Here is a 21,829-nt window from a genome sequence, read left to right as displayed (position 1 = left end):
TAGAAGGATGGAGGGCTGAGTCAACCTTGAGCCAGTGGGACTTGAACTGCCAAACTGCTAGCAATCAGCAGTCAGCAGAAGTAGCCTGCCGTACTGTACTCTAACCACTGTGCCACCACGGGCTCTTATTTTTAAGTGTATATGTGCATCTGAATGTGTGTTCGACCATGTTCTGTTCGTAAATAGCCTAACATCACTTTCTAACCTACCTAGTTGTTTTCAAGGATTTCATTACTGAAGAGGTCAATGAATAGATGTCCTACAACTAATGGATCAAGACTTCAAGACCACCATGGCAAGCAGAGGTTTCTTCCAGGTCTCCATAATGAACAACTACACACAGGTTGTCCTTGATTTATGACCACAATTGGGACCAGAATTTCCATTGCTAAGTAAGGCTGTTGTTATGTGAGTTGCAACCAATTTTGCGACCTTTTTGTCATGGTTGTTAAGCAGGTCACTGCAGGTGTTAAATGAACAGGTAGTTATTAAGCCAACTGGCTTATGACTTTGCTTATCATAAGTCAGCTGGGAAGGTCACAAACAGGACACTGCAATAATCATAAATACATGCCAGTTGTTTAGCAACACAATTTTGATCACATGACTATGGGGACTGCAATGATTGTAAGTATGAGGATGGATTATAAGTCATTTTTTCACTGCTGTTGTAATTTTGATTGGTCACTTAACAAATGTTGTAAATGAAGGGTTACTTGTAATTCTTGACTAGCTATATTCATTTAATAGTACATATGCTTGGTACAACTTTCTTCAATGGAAGAATTCTGATCGGTGCATGAAGTAATTCTCTTTGATCATAATATTTTGGATTTACCATATTGGGAGATCTCTGTGGGGGTGGTTACCAATTATTAAGCTGTTCCGTGCAAGGAAACTAACAATGAAATGGCTTTCCGCTCAAGTTTCCCTATTAATTTGCTATCAGGTCTTCTGAAAATCTAGTTGACCTCTGGGATGGAGAGATAATTGACATGGTGGTTCCTGGGTCCTATCCTGTTAAGTAGAACCAAATGAGTTTCCTGGTTTTCAAATGCAATTTTGGTAGAAATCTCCAAATAAGTCTAGCAAACAATCTAACTCATAATGGCCATTGTTGTGAAAAAATTGATTTTACTATTACATCTGACAAGAACTGAGTCTCTTCAGAGATCAGAAGCTTACTGCATTTTATTCTATCTGATATCCCATTATAAACTATTTTATATCAGATTCCAGATAAAATCACCAAACTGCATTTAAAGTTACATCAACTGGGGCCTTCATTAACTATGCCTTCTTACAATAGGAAGATATTTCATGATGCCTAGAAGAAATAGTAACAATTCTGGGTTGCTGTTTTTTAATCATCCAGATTCCTACATCATTTGATAATTTCTAACCATACATGGCAAGATATCTTAATACACAATTTGGACAATTGCAAAGCATTTTACAAGGGTGAGCCCTGAAAAAGGTTCAGAAATTTCAGCTAAAAGGTAATGCTGCCAGGCAAGCAGAGGTTAATTATAAAAAGCACATTTTTAACTTCCTTGTTAAAAAATTACCCTGGCCATTAGTATATTTCCTGACACTATTATTAAATGGTTCCAAAAATGTAAGATTGACCTTAAGAGTCATATAGTCCTTGATGTTTTCCTTCAAGAAAGCAAATGTATTACAGGTCAAGATAAGAGATCCTCCTCAGAGCTGTCAATTTATGCCTTAACCTTTTTTACTTCTTTCTTCCTTCTCTTAGCCAGTTCTTCATTTACTGCTGAAGGACAGCTTGAGCTCTTGTGATTAGCTGGCCATACAGATCATGCTTTGGTAAGGATGGTAAATGTAGCCCAAAAAATAATCTACATTCAATCACACCATGGTCTTATGTTGCTTTAATAATTTGACCTCAAGCTGGAAGCAGTTTATAGGAGTAGTGAAGGTGCTGGCCTAGAAACTAGGATGGCAAAAAAGCCAGCTGTTGATTTTGGGCCAGCCATTCTCTCTACACTCGACTCACCAGGTTATTGTTGTGGGGTAAACAAGAAGAGGAAGGAGTACTGGGGTTCTTGCTACCTTAAGTTGTATAATGGAAAAAGGGCAAGATTAAAAAAAACCCAGCACCAGCAACTGGGGTGTAAAAATGGCTTAATAGCAGAAATGTTCTCTGTGTGTGTGTGTATGAACAGATACATGCATATATACATACATACTTATTTATTCAATACAATCATTACTAGTAAAGACATTTGGAGTATAAAAGTTACCTTGATGCCACCCCATGAATGATTTGTCAAAAATTCTACAGGACTGGTGACACCTGTTTGGGCAGGATATCGCAGCAGGAAGTTAAGTTCCATTGCACTGATTTCTTTGTTCTTCAGAAGTATCTGAAATAAAAACCCAGACTGAACTATAGAAATTTGCCAACGTTTCATGGAGGCTACAAGGGCAGAAGGAAGACTCCGGATGCTAAAAAATAACAAAATGCTAGCAAGTGGGTGGAAGAGAGAAGTTGGGAGTTGCAGACCTTTCGTACTGAACTGTTTCTCTTCCATTTACTGAACCACAATACAATGAAGGATCTAGAACATTAATTTAACCATCATACAGAGACTCAAAGACAATGATCTACCACTGAAAGTATTACAGAATTTCTTATCTACAATCTGATAAATCTTAAGCAAAATGTTGCAGCATAGAGAACATTATTTACCAGTGCACACCGCTTAGAAAGTAACTGGTATGAGAGTTAACAAACCCACAAGTTACCTGGAAAGTGACTTGGGCTGTGTAAGTCAGTTTGTCACATTCAAAGAGTCCACGAGTTGTATATTGAAACACTGAGAATGTGATACTATCAATCAGGTTGTTTACTCGCTCTTTCAGGATTTCATCTGGTGGAGCTCTTGAGACAGCTTTCTGGAAAACCACATTAAATGCCTAAATGTAGTGAGAAAGAAAAGACAGTGAGAATGGAACACTTTGAATACTTTTAATAGACTTCCAAATGCCCCTGGCTTAATAACAGAGTAACAGAGTTGGAGGAACCTTGGAGGTCTTCTAGTCCAACCCACTGCTCAGGCAGGAAACTGTACCATTTCAGACAAATGGTTGTCCAATCTCTTTTTAAAAACTTCCAGGGTTGGAGCATTCACAACTTCTGAAGGCAAGTTGTCCCACTGATTAATTGTTCTATCCAGTGATGGGATTCAAATATGTTTACTACCAATTCTGTGGGTGTGGCTTAGTGGGTGTGGCATGGCTTGGTGGGTGTGGCTGGGGAAAGATACTGCAAAATTCCCATTCCTTCCCCGCCCCAGCTGCTTTCCAGCTCCATTCTCCTGTACAAGGCAACAAAAGAAGACCCAGCCAATCAGATGGGACTCAGGAGGCAGAGAATAGATGAGGGTGGGGCCAGCCAGAGGTGATATTTGCCGGTTCTCCAAACTACTCAAAGCTTCTGCTACTGATTCTCCAGAATTGTTCAGAACCTGCTGAATACCACCTTTGGTTCTAACTGTCACAAAATTTCTCCTTAGTTCTTCTCTCCATCCATTGCTTCTTGTCCTGCCTTCAGTTGTTTTGGAAAATAGGTTGACCCCATGTTGATTCCATTTTAGCCTTGGAAATTACAATTAAAACAATCTAGTTTTTTATATAAAATGTCATTCTGGCTCTCATTCAGAACACTGAGAAGAAAATAGTAAATAGCACTAGTTAGTATTCAGGCAGTCTAGGAATAAGCAACCTGCATATAAGGCTTTTACCCATGTTTGGCACACAAGATCTTTACGCAGAATGGAAGAATTCCAATTATCAATTTCTTGAAGGCCAAAGATATAAATATGTTATTCTACTGTCATGGGCATTAAGGAAAGCAGGGTTAAATAGAACTGGGCTGCTCCTTCTTTGTCTTTTATTATTAGTAATGGTGTTATACATTATAGAAAAACTGGGCTGCCCTCACAGGTTAGTAGACTCCTGACAAACTCCATTGCAGCTGGGCCAAAGCTATCATTCTGCTTCAACTTCATGGCATATTTGACTCATTAGTTCAAATTTGTTCTGAGCTGAAATTCTGACTTAAACAAATAAAAGGAGCGGGGGGAGAAGGAATTACTTAATTCTTTCACCTTACTAGGAAATTTTGTAAGAAATTTCTCTTACAGACACATCTTACAGGCATAGTAGAGCTCCAAAGCTAATTTACATGGCTATTGCCTTCCTAGTCAGTATATCATGTTTTTTATGGTGCCTGAGCTCTGTTTTGGGCTGGGGATGAATTGTGGTTTTTAGTTGTCTTGGCTGCTCTTTTCAACTCTCCATTCTTCTTTTCAGCCAGCCTTATGTTCTACCCCACAATAATTTAGTATCTCTTCCTTTTTCAATTCCTTGCAGCTTCACCTGTCAGCAAATCATCCTTTTTTTTCTTCTCTTCATATCTTTCAAATCCCAGGATTTTAGTCAATAACTAAAGCTTAACATTAGGGCAATTTTTATAGATTTCACCATGGATACATTTGGCATCAGGCACTGAATTGTCATTCTTGGTGGCAGGGATTACTTTATGCAATATGTCACTGGAATTAAACCAGGTGTGTTCCTTACTTCAGATTGGGAGAGCTTCAAAACATATTTATTCTCTCAGGCCTTTTATCATTGCTATTTGGCTTCTGTACTTTATGACAGTTATATTTTAATGTTGTTGTTTTTTTATAAAAACCCTTTGCTGTTCTTTATGAGCCATCCAGAAATTATTTTCATGGGTTTCATGAATTTTCATATTAAAGATATTTTTAGGCTTGTAACAAACTTACCAATTATCAATCTATAGATTTCTGAAAAATATATGCATATCATATATAGCATTCTAAGTGTGTGCTATTAGTTTGTGGAAAGCTGGCAGAAATAAGTTGGCTTGCAGGATAATTATAAGATTAGAGGTCCAACTTGCATTGAATAGCATAAACATAAATGAGATGAAAATTGGGCTGTAGTTGCATATATGGCACACTGGCTAAAATGTACCAGAACTGGCCAATACTTTTCTTAACGTTAGCTGCAATGCTTCTTGTAACAAGGGTACCTCAATGGATTGTGCACTTTATTTATATTATTAAAAAATGTTAAGTGAAAGTTTGAAGCCATGATGGGCACCAGAGATCAACATCTATAGGCACAGTATGTGACAATCATGAAGTCACATATGAAGAGTATGAATTAACAGAACAAAAAGAAAGTAGGAAGGCAAAAAGGCAAGCAAGCAAGACAATCTTTGCACTATAAAACAAAAAAATGCCAAAAACTGTAAGAGATTTAAATGTTGATGGTTTGATCTTGGATAGTTGATGCACAGATGCATGAAAGTGAATATGAGGCTTAATTAGAGTGAAAAGACTAAGATTAATGTCAGATAACATGGATTTATGTAACCTAGATTGTTGTGAGTACTTATAAAACAAGGAATCTATAAATTAGTTATAGTTACATGCAGGGGTGGGATTCAAATTTTTTAACAACCGGTTCTGTGGGTGTGGCTCAGTTGGTGAGTGTGGCTTGGTGGTCATGTGACTGGGTGGACTTGGCTTGGTGGTCATGTTATTGGCTGGGTGTGGCCAACTCAATATCACTCACATCAAGGCATGCATCTCCTCTCCTGACCTCTCATGACTGTGAGGATGCTGCAACAGTCATAAGTGTGAAAATGGTCATTTTACAGTGCCATTGTAACTTTGAATGGTCACTCCACACAAGCAAAGTACCAGCAAAGGAGGGGAAAAAATTCCAGAGAAGTTCCTGAGACAGGAAGTCTAGTCCTGCCAAGAATGTAATAAGGGTTAATGGAGAGGCAGTTTCTGTAAGCAATACCAGAATGTTTCCTTCCTGCCTTCCTTTCAGGAAACTGCTTAGAATATTAACAACCTGTTCTAACGAACAGGTGAGAACTGGTAGAATCCCACCCCTGGTTATATGTTAGGCTCCAATGAATGATGATAAGAGAAGAAGGGTGAATTTTCAAGAAAACTATACAGCATTTTAGATTAATATGATCCAAGGGGAAATTTCTGTTAGGTGATTTAAATCTAAAGCTGTTAGGTGACTTGCTTGAATGGGTGGAAATGAAAACAGAGGATATAGAGAAAGTTATTGGACGATGGATGAGCATGGTGACTCATGATGAATATGTGCTTACAAAAAGGTCTACAGTACTTATTGCAGATCAATCGATTAAGCAAGATCTATTGCTTTATTAATATCTAGAAATTAATATTAACTAATTTAATACCTGTTAATGTCTAGAAAAAGAGGTAATTGAAAAATTTGACTGATTAGATTGCAGTGAAAATTTGGGAGAAATAATGCACCCTTTCCTGGATCAGGTGTCCCTGCACTCAAACGTTCAAGCTCACAGTTGGACTACTACAATTTCTTCTACTCGAGGCTATACTTGAAAAGTATCCGGAAGCTTCAGCTGGTGCAGAATGCAGCTGGATTGGGGCACTAGGGTGGCTCATGTTATACCGCTGTTATGCAAGCTGCACTGGCTGCAATTCAGGTGGTTGGTTACCACCTTTAAAGCCCTGCATGAAAAGGGACCAAGCTACCTGAGAAACCAGATCACCCTAATGGGATTAGCTCACTCTACCCAGGCCAGCAGAAGAACCCCATCAGCCAAGAAATTTCAGCTGGCAGGATCCAGAAGAAGAGCATTTCTGCCATGGTTCCTGCTCACTAGAATATCATGTCCACCAAGATGAGATTCACCCTCTTGGCCTTCCAAAAGACCTTGAAATTTGGATATGGTATTTTGGAGGTGGCTAATAGAATAGATTACACCCCGCCTTCCTGAGTCCACTTCATTTCCTTCCTTTCCATCCTGATTAGTTTTAATTTAATTTTAAATTTATGATTCTTACTTATTGTTCTAATGTTTCATAGTGCATTTTATTTGAATGCCTGTAAGCTGCCTAGTGTCATCTCTAGCAGGATAAACAGCATACAAGATGAATGGATGGATGGATGGATGAATAGATGGATGAAAAGGATTTAATTACTCTTCAATTCTTTTTGATCCCATTGCACATATTTCCTCAAGGATTTAACAAGCTTCTTTTGTAGATTCAATAAAAACATTTTCCAGGTCATAGTCTTGGTTTATCATTCATATTTCCCTTTTAGTTTTTAAAGCTTTAGCCAGTTTCTTTGCATATCCAGCTCAGTAAAACAGTGCAAGTTTACTCCATTTCTGCTGCACTTTTGAGATTAGTGGGTGCTTTTCTTCTAGTGAAGAAGCAGGCCAATAAAGCCAGAAGGAAAAAAAACAGTCTATCACAGATGGCACATGCAAAAATCAGGATAGTACCCATTTGGAAGTGTTTTGGATCAGAAGAAACAGAGACAAGATAGGGATTGGGAACAGAGGCACAAATTTCATTTTGATATTGTTTCTGCCTATTGAGGGATGGAAATTATATTATAAAAACTAAGAATTAGAGAAAATCTCCACGCAAACACACACGCACAAAAATAACTCACAAAATGTCTACTTTCCTCAAGCAACAGAATTTTTTCCCTAAAATGATCAATAATAGGCGATTACCTTGCATTATGTTTCCTCAAGAGAAAACAAAGTTCAATTTTTAAAAAACCCTGTTTTCATGTAAAGTATCCTTACATAGTTCCTGTGATAGCTGAAATATTCAAAACCAGAAAAGCAAACAATTGGGGGACTCTGAGCAAATAAAAACCATACACAAAAGTCATCAGTTGCCATCAAATGGAATATACAATAGAGCAATTATGGATGGAAAGGAATTTGGACTGAATTCTAAATTGCTACGTATATCTTGCTCTTAAGTTAAATGCATGCCATGTTAACCCTTAAAGAATGTTTCACAGGAATGAAAGTCTCAGCAAAAAATTAAAAATAGTTTCTAGTAATATTTTGTTTAGGCATGCAATATTGTCATAGGAGAAGGTGTTTTTTTCCACAGAATGTTCTTAGAGCTTTCTGTAACTTGAGCTATTGCAAATTGTAAAGAACTATTTAAATCTCTGGTGGAAACTTAATGCAATAACATTTGTTTCTCTAGTCTTCTATAAAGTGAAATTCAGCAGATTTCTACAAAAGTTTAAACTATTTAATCTGCCGCATTCAGTGTCTGAATATTATAAAAACATAAAGAATGGCACAAACAAAGGCCAGGAACCTTTCTGTCATACATTTTTATAATGCCCAAAAAGAACTGATTAAAGATGACATAATTCACAGCTCTGAATATCCTTAAATATCCTGAAAACTTAAGACCTAGGACATTAAAAAATACAATCTCAATCTGTTGATATATTTTGCATTAGCTCATTAATGAAGCTAATTAAGGGAGAGTGTGCAGGGAGTAAATAGGCCCTTGTGGCTGACATGAATAATTATGAGTCATTCAGAACATCTGCAAAGCACAAAAATATTTTTAAAAAATAATTGCTGAAATTTTGCGGGAGAAAAACAAGATTTCACAATGAATGGTGAAATCTTTCCAGACTCAGTGAAATTTTGGCTGTTTTGAATTACCAAAGTTTAGTGACATTTTCACCTGAGATTACTATATACAATAATGTTTAAAGTACTGGCAAGATTGCTAGGCCCTTCCTGCTAAAAAAATTCAAAATATTCTCAAAGATCCATCTCATTCCCGGCACCCTTTTTTTGAACTATTACCATCTGGCAGATGGTACAGGATAATAAAAACAGGAACAAATAGACTGAAAAACAGCTTCTATCCCAGGGCAGTAACTCTATTGAATTCTATTGTATAGTGCAATATTAATGGAATATCAGGGGTTTCAATTCAATGGATAGAATGTGAAGGATGTATGTTTATTTTCATAGTCATAATGTACACTGAAGATGGTATTTAATTTCGTTGTACGAAGTGCAATGACAATAATGTAAACTAAACTAAACTAGTGGGTCTCTTTAGACTCAGACTTCTTATCTGTCTTTAACATTTAGAGAAGATTTGGAATGGAAAAGAGAGAGAAGGGGGTAAAGCCAACTCTTACTGTAGATGAAACTATAGTACCTTTAGGGAAAATTGGTACATGGGATTGATGGTGTTGAGGTCATTCATGATGAAATACAGCAGGGAAGCACGAGCTGCTGCTGGACGGTAATGTTCCCTTGCCTCATTAATCTTGGTTTCTGTTATCTTGGACTCCTGGACCTGAAAGGAAGTAACAATAAAACTATGAAGAAGCAAGATAGCCACACCTACTGTAGCTACAGATTTTCTTTGTTTGCATGGAGATGGCATGGTTTTAGATAAATGTGTGCAGATGCAGCACGTGACATATATCTCCTCTCCTGCCTGCTTCTAATGTGTCAAATCCCAGCATTTCCAGATAGAATTAGAATTAGAAGAACTTTATTGTCATTGTACAAGCACAACGAAACTGTGGATGCACCCCAGCAACTGTTCGCAATACAATAAAACCAAAGCACTTAAAAATGAAGATAAGAAAAATAGAGTACCCACGTCTCCATTTGCAATTTGAGAGCACAACTTACATTCAACCATCGCTTCATCTGTAAATTAATTATCGAATTAACTTCCATCAGATTCTCTTCTCTTTCCAAGGTCATTACTATGCCCACATTAAATTTTCGCATATCTTAAAATGGAGGTGTTACGTAACTTTATCAGCAAGGATGTCTGGGTGTCAGCTACCAAAGCTTGAAAGTACCCTCTGCACAAATAGTTCAGAAACATCTCTCATTTGTGCCGAAGGGCAAACTTGGCAGTGCCCATTCCCATGGCTCTTCAGTGTGGTTACAGGTGAAAGATGTCATCCGTTATTTGCAAAGCAAATCATCTACGTCAGATGAGTATTGAACAGATAATTTTCAAAGCCAAATTTTCACTCAGGGAGTGAAAAGATGCTGAATTCCAGCCAATTTAATACAGACTGTGGAAACTTCAGCAGATTCTGCCACACTGTATAGCCTCCACTTGATTCCTAATTTAATTCAGTAAATGTAATGCGTGTGAATTAACTCAAGTAAAACACTTTGGAATTAAACTTAAATGCTTTAAAACATCTTGTTAGAATTCTGTAGTTGTACGGTCTTCGCATCCAGTGCTACTATTTCTCTTAAATTGCTCATTAAAGGCATCTGAACTAAAACAAAAATGCTCAGTAAATCTTGCCAGAATGTGGTTTTATCGTGATTTCTAGTCTCCAAGCTGCAGAACAAACAAGATGCATTTAACCAATGTATTTACTTTTAAATTTTATTTACAAATTTCCAGAAAATTGACAAAATACCTAAATATACCAACACAAACACATACGCAATTAACAAAACAATATTTGAAGGAAAAAATTGAAATAAAAAAAGATTAATAAAAAAACCTAAACAAACTAAAAATGAGAGAATAAGAAAAAAAAACCTACCTTATATATTATATTTATCAACAGTCACTAGTAAGTTTTTTTTTCTTATGCTCAATCATGTCTGATTCTCAGAGACTGCCTGAAAAAGTTCCTGCAGGGTTTTTTTGGTAAGGTTTTCAGAAGTGGTTTACCATTGCTCTCTGTTTAGGGCTGAGAGAAAATGACTGGCCAAGGTCTCCCTGCTGACTTTGTTCCTAAGGCAGGTCTAGAACTCATGGATTCCTCGTTTCTAGCTTGATGCCTTAACCACTAAACAAAACTGACTATCAATAAATATCAACATTTAAACAATTCATATTCACTCAGTGTCTCTTAACATAGATTTTTGTTCCTAGTCACACACCAGACTCAATTTAGCAATTTTACCTTATCTTCAATTTCCGCAGCTGTTTGTTTAGTGACTTCCAAATTCTCCACCAAGGCAGTATCTGCTAAAAAGTTCCCTGAGGCAGACGAGAGACGGGACAGCAAGTTGTCCTCCAAAGTTTTCAAGGTAATTTTGTAACCATTCTGTTGCTTTGTGAGATCAGACTGTAAAAAGTTGAGATATGTAATATATATAGCATATTATATCATTTTCAAAGCAAATCAAAGCAAATCAAAAATCAGGGATCTCCAAACTTGGCAACTTCAACAATTGTGGACTTCAATTCCCAGAATTCCTCAGCCAACCATGATGCTGTCTGGGGAATTCTGGGATTTGAGGTCCACAAGTCATAAAGTTGTCAAGTTTGGAGATCCCTCTGTTAAACCATCATATGCTGGAAATTCCCTCTTTGGGAAAATGAAATGCGATATGGCACACCCCTCCAAATTTAAATAGATGATGTATGTATGCAGCATATAGTGTATAACAGTTAAAATTAAGGACTGCAGATACCCTTCATTTTCATTCAAGGGCCCAGCCCAGACTTCCAAAAATCTGTATTAGGGTGATTGTTCCAGAGACAATCCAATCCAGTTTGATGCCTAGATCTGGCAAGAATTCCAGAAAAAGATATTAGGAATAAAACCTACAAAACAGATATAATACATTCAGTTGATTTTTATTTTTATTTTTTAATGACCCTGTAATCTCTTGCATCAGGATAGAGTTGGGGCAACAGAATGAGCTGAGTGTTTCCTGGCCGGATGCTCTTCCTGTTGCCAGTGCAGTTTGCAGCTGATATTTAGTCATTGTGTCCAGAGAGAGGCCACTACACCATTAACATATTCAGCTGAATGAAAGTGGATAAAATGTATAGTGTTTCAGCTTAAACTAGAATCTTATGCTCAAATTCTCCAGAATCTACAGGGATTTTCTAGGTCCCAAATAAATGTCATAAGACTGAGCAGCACTGGAGATGATACAAATTGAAAGACCACAGATCTTTCTGAATTCAAAATATTTCTAATCAGTCTAATGTCAATGTGCACATGCTACCCATGTAGTATGGCTATAATATTATTATTTATCCTTCTTATTATCTCCTTTACTCCTTTCCCTCTTATTGAGATGATGATTGATGATGGTGATTCTGTTACTTTGCATGTACACTGAGAGTTTCTGTGTCGGTCATGAATTCCTTGTGTGTCAGATCACACTTTGCCATATAAAGTATTCAATTCAATTCAGTTTCTGTTGCAAGAAAATGTGATTGATATAATCAGCAGTAGTTTGCTCATAATGATCACTCTGTTTTGAGAAGAGGCCAACAATCACAGAATCTAAACCCCATTTGTTTCTATCACAGCATTTCACTCAAAGGATAATTTGGATTGTTTGCTCCTCTGTGTCCCCCCCCACCCCAGGTGCTTTTGGGGATGGAGGAGGTACCTTTCAATGCAATGTCTTTTCAGCAAGAGCTCCAGAAGAAAGAGATTAGGAATAAAAATTTGATGGAGTCTGCAACTGTGAAACATCTCCATGAACATATGTTCTGAATTTCCCTCTTCCTCTTGCTGCTCCTCCACTTCAAGTGCAAGTTTGCCATTCTTACCTAAACTCTAATTTACTAGTCAGGATTGCTATTCTGACATTACAGATGGGAAGGGAAAAGTCTTGGATATGGGAAATGTGGAAACAGGCTTGCCGAGGCTGGGATTTTTTTAAAACACAAATGTTTCCTTCTTTCCTAGTTTTTGAAAATGTTGTTTAATTAAAAAGAACCTTTCTTATAAAAGCTACTATGATGAAGTAATTAATAACTTTTTTTCTTAGGCCATAGGCTAACTATAGATCTATTTGGGGAAAAAAAGACAAAGCAAAACTATAAAGCTGTTATTTTTCTTACTTCAAAGAAGTAATTAATTTAACTGAAAAGCATTGCTTCTTCAATAGATTTAATGATTTTTTTTTCGCAACTGCTTAGCCCAATTTGGTTTTCTTTGCATAGCCAGGTTGGGGTAAGATATATGGGATAAGAAATTTAATATATAACTTCAGAACGTTTCTTTCTGCAGTACAAAAGAACAATATGGTAAACTCAATCTTTTCCAACTTTCTCCACAGCAATACCAATTCTCTGAAATAAAGTTGAGAGCAATAAGAATAACAATAACCCAAAGTCCTGTTGTGCTGATAAAATTAAGACGCCTAAATCCTTAATTTGTTATGCATTTCCAACTGTACAGGCAGATTCTTTCATTTCCATTAATGATCCATTTCTTTCCAAACTCCTTATTCATTATTGTGAACTCTACATCCTGCATCTTCAGTCTCTAGGACAGATCAGCAGATGGTTGGCAAATCATTTAGCAGGAAATTTGTTTTTCTGTGCTATATATTAGGAAGCTTGATTAAATTTTAAACCCCTCCCACTTCCCAAAACATGGACTTCCTTCTGTGCATCTAGCAAGATATGGGTTTTGTCATGCTCCCGTCGGAGCCTGAATCTGAAGATGAGGACGAGCTGGAGGTAGAGTTGATGGAGATCGAGGGGGCGGCTTTGTTGGCTTTGGAGGAATGTGGAGAGGAGCAGGACGAGGCAGCTCAAGGCCCCTCAGGATTGAGACAGCTTGTTAGCAGGGAGGAACGGGGGCAGGATGACCAAGAGAGGGCAAGCAGTGGACATGAGGAGCAACAGAACTCAGGCAATGAGCAAGGACCGTCCCCTCCTGATCCCCGAGCAGAAAGTGTGGAGAGAAGGCCAACAGTGCAGGCCAACCCGATGACTCAGAAGGCGAGTGCCCCACCCCTTTTCACAAGGCACACCTGAGGACTGAGATTTAAGGAGATGCTGTGGGGAGGGGCATTTGTCAGGAACAAATGCTGAATTGGCAGAGTTTGGTGTGCCGTTACTGACATTTGGAATTTGCAGGACTGCTGTTTCACACTTATGACCATTGCAATTTTCCCATGGTCATCTGATCAAAATTCAGACGTTTGGCAACTGACTCATACTTATGACAGTTTCAATGTCCCAAAGTCATGTGATCAGCTTTTGTGACCTTTTGACAAGCAAAGTCAATGGGGAATCCAGATTCACTTAACTCTGTTATCAAACTTAATAAATGCAGTGACTCATTTAACAAATGTTTCACTTAGCAACATAAATTTTGGGCTCAATTATGGTCATAACTCTAAGACTACCTGTACTGTCCTTTTTCATCTCACAAACATAGTAATTCCTCCTGATTTCTCTATTACTGTGAATTTGGAGACAGTTGTCCATAAGTCATACAGTTTAATATGAACTTCAAACACTCTGTAAGCACTAATTACAGAATTTCCCTATTTGTTTATCCAACTTTCTTTGATCCATTTATGTGGTTGCTCACTCACCAAGTTGCTCTAACGAATATACTCTCAGCATTGGGTTTTTAAGGCTAATTTTACCAGCTTGTACAAGGTTTCTAATTTTTAAAATATGCAAATGATATAATCGTGACTGAAGATTTTGACTTTTCCTAGTGTCGAGACACAAAATGGACCTTATGATTAATTATTTTTTTAGCTGACGCAATATTCCCTGAGAAGCCAGAGAATGGAGAGAGAGAAAGAGAAATGATTTGCTACATTGAATGGAAAAATTTTATGCCATCTTGAGTTCTTCTCTAGGGGCTGTTGTCTGTGGCAGCAGGTTTCTCTAGACTACTGTTTAGCAACTGTATTATAACAAGCCACACACAAATTTTTTGCAAGGGCTCCTTATGTGTCAATAGCAACATATTGTTCAGCTACAAGAAGAAGGATGACTATTTTCAGTAGAACCAAAAAATCTTGGTAAACATGTCTCAATTTGCTAAAGTACTCAGACGACAGCTCTAGTTTGTAATGTTTCATGCACAGCTTGAGAATTAATTGAAGTAATCACTTTAGGACATTTTATGTTTAGGACATTTTATGCATGTACTACTGCATCTCTCAGCATTACTACAACCTAGGCAATAGCATTTGCTGAGCTGTTCATTGATTCAACATATGTACATTTATTTAGTCAAGGAAAAAAAAAACAATCAGTAGCAAGAAAAGCCATAAAATGCCTGAACTATGTCATTTTTGTGTATCTCCTTTGAGCCATAGAAACACTCCAAAAAGCAGAATTAATGATGCTGTCACCAATTGAAAAAGTGGTGTTGCCACCATCAAAAACAAAAGTTTTATCTGATTTGGCAAGTGAAATTACTGTAGTTCCAATGGTAGGAATTTTGAAAGCTACAGTCCCAATACTAGATGAAGGAGCTTCCAGTTTTGGATAAGGCTACACTAATAATCTATTTAATGTTAATTGCCAATATTGAAAGTGCTGGCTCTAGTTGGCCAGATGTACATTAAATCTTTTTATAACAAAACACAAAATCTATTTAACATGTTTATCCTAAACTCTACTAGCTTCATGACTGAGGCCTGCAGAAATACTACTTTGGGAATAGTTACTTTAACTTTTCTTATCTCTGATAATAGATACAAGTAATGGTTCAAAACATGGGTAATGCTGGAAAGATCAAAAGGAGATTAATTCAGTTCATCCTGGATTCTGTTAGTTACCTTTAATTCTTCCAGGTCAGGCCTCTCCATGCTCACAACTGCTGCCAGCAGCTGGTCTTCTAGGCCATCCCGAGTCACAGTAAAGTTGATGAGGGTGCACTGTGCTTGCATTTCTGGCTGGTAATGGGGATTGGCTAGTTTTGTATGAAGGATCAGTTGGAAGCTGGGGTTGTACTCACATTCTTTATCTCCAATTTTAATGAACCTGAAAGAAGATTAAGCATGATTATTCATGCCTGCCTTATCCCTATGCCATGATAAGATGATTAATAAGATTCCAGAGGTGGAATCGATCATTCTAAACCAGCTTTCTCTGATTTTAGTCCTCCACATATAATAGACTGATTCCCATAATCACCAAAGGTCCTGCTGGCTTTTGAAGTCCAACTTATTTGGAGGACACATTTACCATTGCAATACCCTCCTTGTCCTTTAGGAAAGGAACAAAATGTACTATGCAGCAGCTCCTATAATTTATGCCAATTAAGTTAAATCAAATCCATCAGTGTGCCATAGTGGGTTAAGGTATTGGACTACAGGAGCTCACTGGGAGAGTTTGGGCCAACCTCTGTCTGTTAGCCCAAACTATTTACAAGAAAAATGAGGAGAAAGGAGGGTTATGAATACCAGTTTGAGTTCCCGGTTGAAAGGTAGGATATAAATCGAATCGATAAATATTAAATCTATCCATTACGCTGGTTGTGCAAAATAGTTTTGCAATTTTGAGGGCTTCAGAAAAGTTTTTGAACCCTGATACTGTTATCTTAGGCCTTAGGGTGGGGAGGATAACAGATGTCATACGCATCTTTCAGAGGATGATGGCTATAGAACCCGGTCGTTCACTATCATCTCACCTTCCTTTTTTTATTGTCTCTCGCCCCAGCAATGGACCTAACACTGGATCAACGGATTCTTCCAAGTTCTCAATCAGAACAACTTCTCCAGCAGCAAGAGCTTGTTCCACAATGTCCAGATACCTAAGAAATACGGCATCAGGATGATACGCATTAAGGAAAACCTTGAGAAACTCCCAGAGTAAAGAGAAGGATGAAATCATTACTAAAGGTGTAGATGGGGAAGAGTTGGTGATCATGAATGAGGCAGACCAATGACCTGCTCTAGGTATTTATTGTTATATTCTTACTTAAGGAAAGTGGATTGCCAGATAGAACAATACTTCGGTTCCTCAAAAAATTGGGTTTTGCAAAATTCAAGAGACTTAGAAAGTAACTGGAACCAAAGCCTTTTTTTTAATAGAGAGGTGCCTAAGTTTTTTCCATGCATTATCTTTTTTAAGAACATAAAAATCCAGGCTTCTATAACAAGAGCCCCTGGTGAGTTCCAGATGTTCTGGGATTCCATGATGACTGGGAATTCTGAGGATAATAGTTTCAGTCAGTGGTGGGATTCAAAAAAAATTACTACATGTTCTGGGGGTGTGACACGGTGAGTGTGGCAGGGGAAGGAGACTGTAAAATCTCCAGTCAGAGGTGGTATTTGCCAAACTACTCAAAATTTCCACTACCAGCTCTCCAGAACTGGTCAGAACCTGCTGAATACCACCTCTGGTTTCAGTACTCCTGGAAAATGCTAGGTTACATAAAATAGCTTTATCCTATTAATGTATTGTCTCCCTCTCCCTCCAAACAGCAAATTGAGATTCCCTGAACCCTGATAGTCTGAGTATATAGTTATAAATAACAGAAGCATAACTGTTTAAATTAGGCAAGGAGACTGAAGAAAGAATACTAATGTTATGTTTTAAAAAGTTCACCAATGGCTGTAAATAAATAACTATTTCAGCCAGGAGAGAGAATTTGGGTACGGCTCTTCAACTATGACTTTTAATCATTATGAACCACTAAAATTCAGGCTTTATACCAAGTTTGGCTATAAATCTTCCAATCTTAATCCCTTGTTCAGAAGACAGAAGGCTCCCAGGCACAACAGACTAAATTTATCTTTTTGTTACTGACTAGGAAGAAGCCATACACATTCAGAAAACTGGCTCCCTACAGAAACAGAAACAAGCCTACATTCCAAGATTTAAGTTCTAGATTATTTTTCTCCTGCCTTTTCAAGTCAACATCCTCTTGATGACCTTGCAATTTGATCTATGCTGACTTAACAATTCCCTCTCAAATGGTAACTACTAGGTTCCAATGTTATTCCTTACCCCTAAGTACCCCTTTATTAAATCAAATCTGGCAATATACTGCACAATTTTTAAACAGTGGAATGATTTACTTGAAGGCATTTAATAAAAAAATATGTGAGTTGACTAGTTAATTTTTATAACTTCATCTTCCTACTGGGAGCTTTTATTTTTGTAGATTGTGTAGTATATATTCCTTAACTTGTTTAAAAACTACATTGGTTATTTGAATTAAGCATTTTCCCCTTTGTGGTGGTAATCCTTTGTCCTGAATGAGCAACATTGAAGATCTAACATACAGCATATTTATATTTGATGCCCAGATGCATGTTTCATCTCTGAATGGTTGGTTATGCCAATAGACACTTTATTTAATCTAAATATTTTATTGGTTTGTGTGCGTATATACTTCCTCATGTTAGGTACAACTTTATTCTACTATATGCTAAACTAAAAAACAGAATCATTCTGATTACCCTCTCTGGCAAAGTCTAAGCAGTAGTAATTGTGCTTAGGGCCTTGTTACTTGAGGCACTATCTATCTTCAGCATTATCTTTCTAGCCAATTTGATCCTGCAGGATTGGCATATTCCAGGTTCCTTCGATGTGCCATCTGTTGGAACCCACAAAACTCAGTTGCAACGCCTGTCCCTTGGAATGAGGTTCTTCTTCAAGATCTGGATGGTGATCTGGACGGTGGCCAGCCCTGCTAGTGTTTTAAAGAACCTTGGACATCTGGTTCTTTGCCAAGGCTAAGGTGGTTGAAGTCCCTTCTGAGTAGTGTGGGTGAGTCTCTCACTGTTGCCTAGTTATGCCATGTTTTGTTTGTCTTTATTGTAGTATTATTTTATTTCTCTTTTGCTCTATTTTAACTTTATTAGCTGCCTAGAGTCACTGGGAATTGGATAGTATACAAGTGTAATAAACAGTACATTAATTAATACATTTGCTGTATTACTCTGGGGAAACAGTTGTGCTGTTTTTTATTTTACACAATGTTGTAATCATATATTTGTTCTATTCCTGATTTTGCTTTGAAGTTTGTATTCTTTTGGAAGGTGCTTAGAGCTTTCTTCAGATTTACAAAGCATACAAATTGCAGTAAATGTTTTAACTCTTTCTTTGTTTTTTGAGTTGAGTTTGGCTACTATAACTTATTTCAATCAGTGATTACCTTAATAAAATCTATTCTATCACAGCATTGCCTAGCTTACCCTATCCGTTAAAAGAACAGCATTAATCTTGAGTTTCTTTTATAAGATATAACAACACCCACTGTCTGAAAGATGGGGATATCCATAAATCATGAGAGATACAGGGCAAAAATACTTTTCCAGGCTAATACAGATGTATCTAATAGCCAGCTAAACTCACAGCAACAAAACCTATTAGCAAAATTATCAGCACTGGTTAAATAAAAATTAAGAACTGTAAAAATGTCTGGATTTCAGCATTTTTAAAATCTGTGACAATGCATCTAAGGCAGGCCTCTTCATTAGGACAGATAAAATAGGAGATAAAAACAGCCAGAATTTGCTCTCTTTGAATTCTTTTTAAATCTTCTCAAAGATAATTTGTTAGGAAATCTTCTAAGCAGGGGACCAAGGCATTACTTCTACCCTCACACTAATAAGCTTCCTTTGAGAACTCACAAAGGTCTGGAAGACCCTTGTCTCTCAGAGGCCTGGATCCCTCTATTTCTTTATCTGAATTACAGAAAAAAGAGAACAGAGATTAAATCACTAGCACTGCGACGTACAGCGTGCTGGTACCTTCTTCTCATTCTCCATTCAGTTTCAAGTTTCTATAGCAACCATGACAAGTTCTACAAAGTTCCTCCCCATTTGATAAGAAATTTCTGTCATTTTTAGAGTAAACAAAGCAGGTTAATGCCCAAAAGTTTGATATAGCATCAAGTTGGAGAGCTTTTTCTTAAAATATAGTTGGCTCCCACAATCGGAACTACGTACATCAAACGTGATCCCCAGTTATGAGGCTACTATTGAACAAATCCATTATTTTCCTGCCGTTTTGTTTAATCATGCCTGCTCACCCCTTCTGGCCAATCCGAGTCACTCTGAGGTCTTCTCCATACTTGGTTTTTATCCACTTGATACCCTGCAGCTGGGGGTCAACCATGAGTGGCCATCGCTCACAGTTGGTGAGAATGGTAGCATTTTCAACAGACATGCGATCAGCTGGTAGACTTTCATTTTGCCAAGCTGCTATGTCAGCATCATCAGTGAGCATCTTCAGAGGGTCCAAAGAGGGAGTGACAGGAATTGCAACCTGGGACAATCAAAACATTATCACCTACAGCCAAAAGATAATGAGTCTGCATTTCAACTATGCACAAAAAAGCACATGTGATCTGGTCATAATGTAAACTGTCATCCAAGACACTGAAAGTAACAATGTTCAAGAAAGCATTCTTTAGTGACTTTTATCTAAGAACAATAGGTTTCTTTTTCTTATTATTCCAATGAAACAGAATAAGGTAGAAGTTTTCTTGCCGTGGCTTCTCCCATCAAGAAATACTCATGCTTCTCCTTTTGAAAATGGAAGGACTCTGAAATAGCTGGAGTAACATAAGTCCCTCATGTTGTCATACCAACAACATAGATAACACTGTTCCTTGCTCTTAATAGATAACTACAACAATAAGGTCAAATAGTCAATTTATGTACCAGCAGTCTTATATTAACTGTCCTTGTGCATAGAGTTCTAATTGCACTCTGATCTTATTTCCAGATTTTGGCATCAATAATATATATTTACAATGCATCAGCCAGCTTTGACATCTGACATTGTAGGAGGGAGAAACTGTTATTTTATGGTGTCCAAAAGTTAAAAATTTGGTAGCACCTTTTCCAGCTAAAGAATTTTATTAAGAGGCACTGGTTTTCATGAGCTATGGGTCTCAGATTCATCATCAGATCCAGTTTAGGGCTGAGGGAATGTATGTTTTCAGTGGTTGGAAGAAGCATAGAATGACTCCATCCATGTACTGCTTCTTCCTTGAGCAATGGGAGAAATTCAGTGGCAATGGCCTCCTGGAAGGGCTTGACAGTTTGCCCTTGGTTATTAAAAAGGAATTAGCCTACAAAGGGAAATAATTAGACTATCTTTCTCTTATTCCCATGTTATTTTGTATTTTTCAATTTTGATTAAAATATTCAGTAGGTGAGCTGAAAGTTAGTGTGTACTATATAGCTATACTAACTTTTTGTAGATATAGCAAAAGTTAGTGGGCTGGAGGCAACCAATGCCCTCTTCTTTTGCCTTTATGTACACGGATACCAGTCAATGACACAGAAATCTCAAAGAATGAAGCCTGGAGCAGACAAATCTGACAACTTGGTAAAGAAAGATATGATTATCATTACAAGTTGTTCTTTAGAAGAATGTAATTAACACATTCACACATCTGCTGTTCTGCTGCAAGGCAATATTCACAGTTCTGAGAAGATGCAAGTCCTACATGCCAGCCCACATTGAAGCCAATCAAGCACTGCTAGAATATTAGGGACTAGAGTCATTAAAGTTCTTTCATATCTTTTCAATCAATATGTGATTTCACATTGCAATAACAAGATATTAAAATAGTAATTTTATTAAAAATTACAATTTCAAAGGTACAAACTAATATATACTAAAACATTAAAGAATAAAAAATAGAAGGGGCAGGAAAGAAAATAATAGAAAGAAAAATATAGTAAAGAAAAAGGAAATAGCTAAAGAAATGTTTTCTCCCTTCATCACAAGTATAAACAATTTTAGTAACTTATCTTCTCTTAAATACAACAAATGATCTCTTCTTCCCATAACCCTTAAAACTTCATCATTTCAGTCCTGATCAGCAAAAGTATGTTAAGGTTGGTTGGTTGGTTTGTAAAATTTATTGGCCACCCATCTTACCACAAGATAACTCTGGGCAGCATTATCAGGATTACCAGAGATAACAGTATATCAATTTCAACCTTGGCCAAATAAACCAACTTTATATTCCTTCCTTTTATTTTTAATAACCTTGAGCTTTTCACCTTCGAATAATGTCCTAGAACTTGGTTTTTTCAATGTTTATTTGTCCCTTCTCATAAAATTCTATAAAGCTTTAACAAGCCTATTTTTTTTACATCCAGTATCAAAAAGTTATCCAGTTCACATTTTTGGTTTGTTATTTCTATATTCCCTTTAATTATTAAAAGATCAGTCAGTTTCTTTTACATGTCCAGCATAGGTGCTTTCTC

The 21,829-nt window shown here is 37.1% G+C and overlaps 1 protein-coding gene across 1 annotated transcript in view; it reads right to left on the bottom strand.

Annotated features, from left to right (window-relative positions):
- DNAH9 (dynein axonemal heavy chain 9) overlaps positions 1-21,829 on the bottom strand; it is a 221,432-nt gene that overhangs the window by 58,038 nt on the left and 141,565 nt on the right. The window contains exons 53-59 of the mRNA XM_026696149.2: positions 19,633-19,868; positions 16,279-16,401; positions 15,425-15,629; positions 10,822-10,986; positions 9,084-9,224; positions 2,773-2,943; positions 2,268-2,390 (exon numbers count right to left, since the gene is read on the bottom strand). Of these exons, the coding sequence (XP_026551934.2) occupies positions 2,268-2,390; positions 2,773-2,943; positions 9,084-9,224; positions 10,822-10,986; positions 15,425-15,629; positions 16,279-16,401; positions 19,633-19,868 (1,164 nt within the window). The remainder of the gene's footprint in view (positions 1-2,267; positions 2,391-2,772; positions 2,944-9,083; positions 9,225-10,821; positions 10,987-15,424; positions 15,630-16,278; positions 16,402-19,632; positions 19,869-21,829) is intronic.

This window comes from Pseudonaja textilis, chromosome 2 (assembly GCF_049901715.1).
Source record: "Pseudonaja textilis isolate UNSWEBS1 chromosome 2, rPseTex1.2, whole genome shotgun sequence".
NCBI classification, from domain to species: Eukaryota; Metazoa; Chordata; class Lepidosauria; order Squamata; family Elapidae; genus Pseudonaja; species Pseudonaja textilis.
Note: the sequence above shows the minus strand (reverse complement) of the source record. Positions and strands in the feature narration are given on the sequence as shown.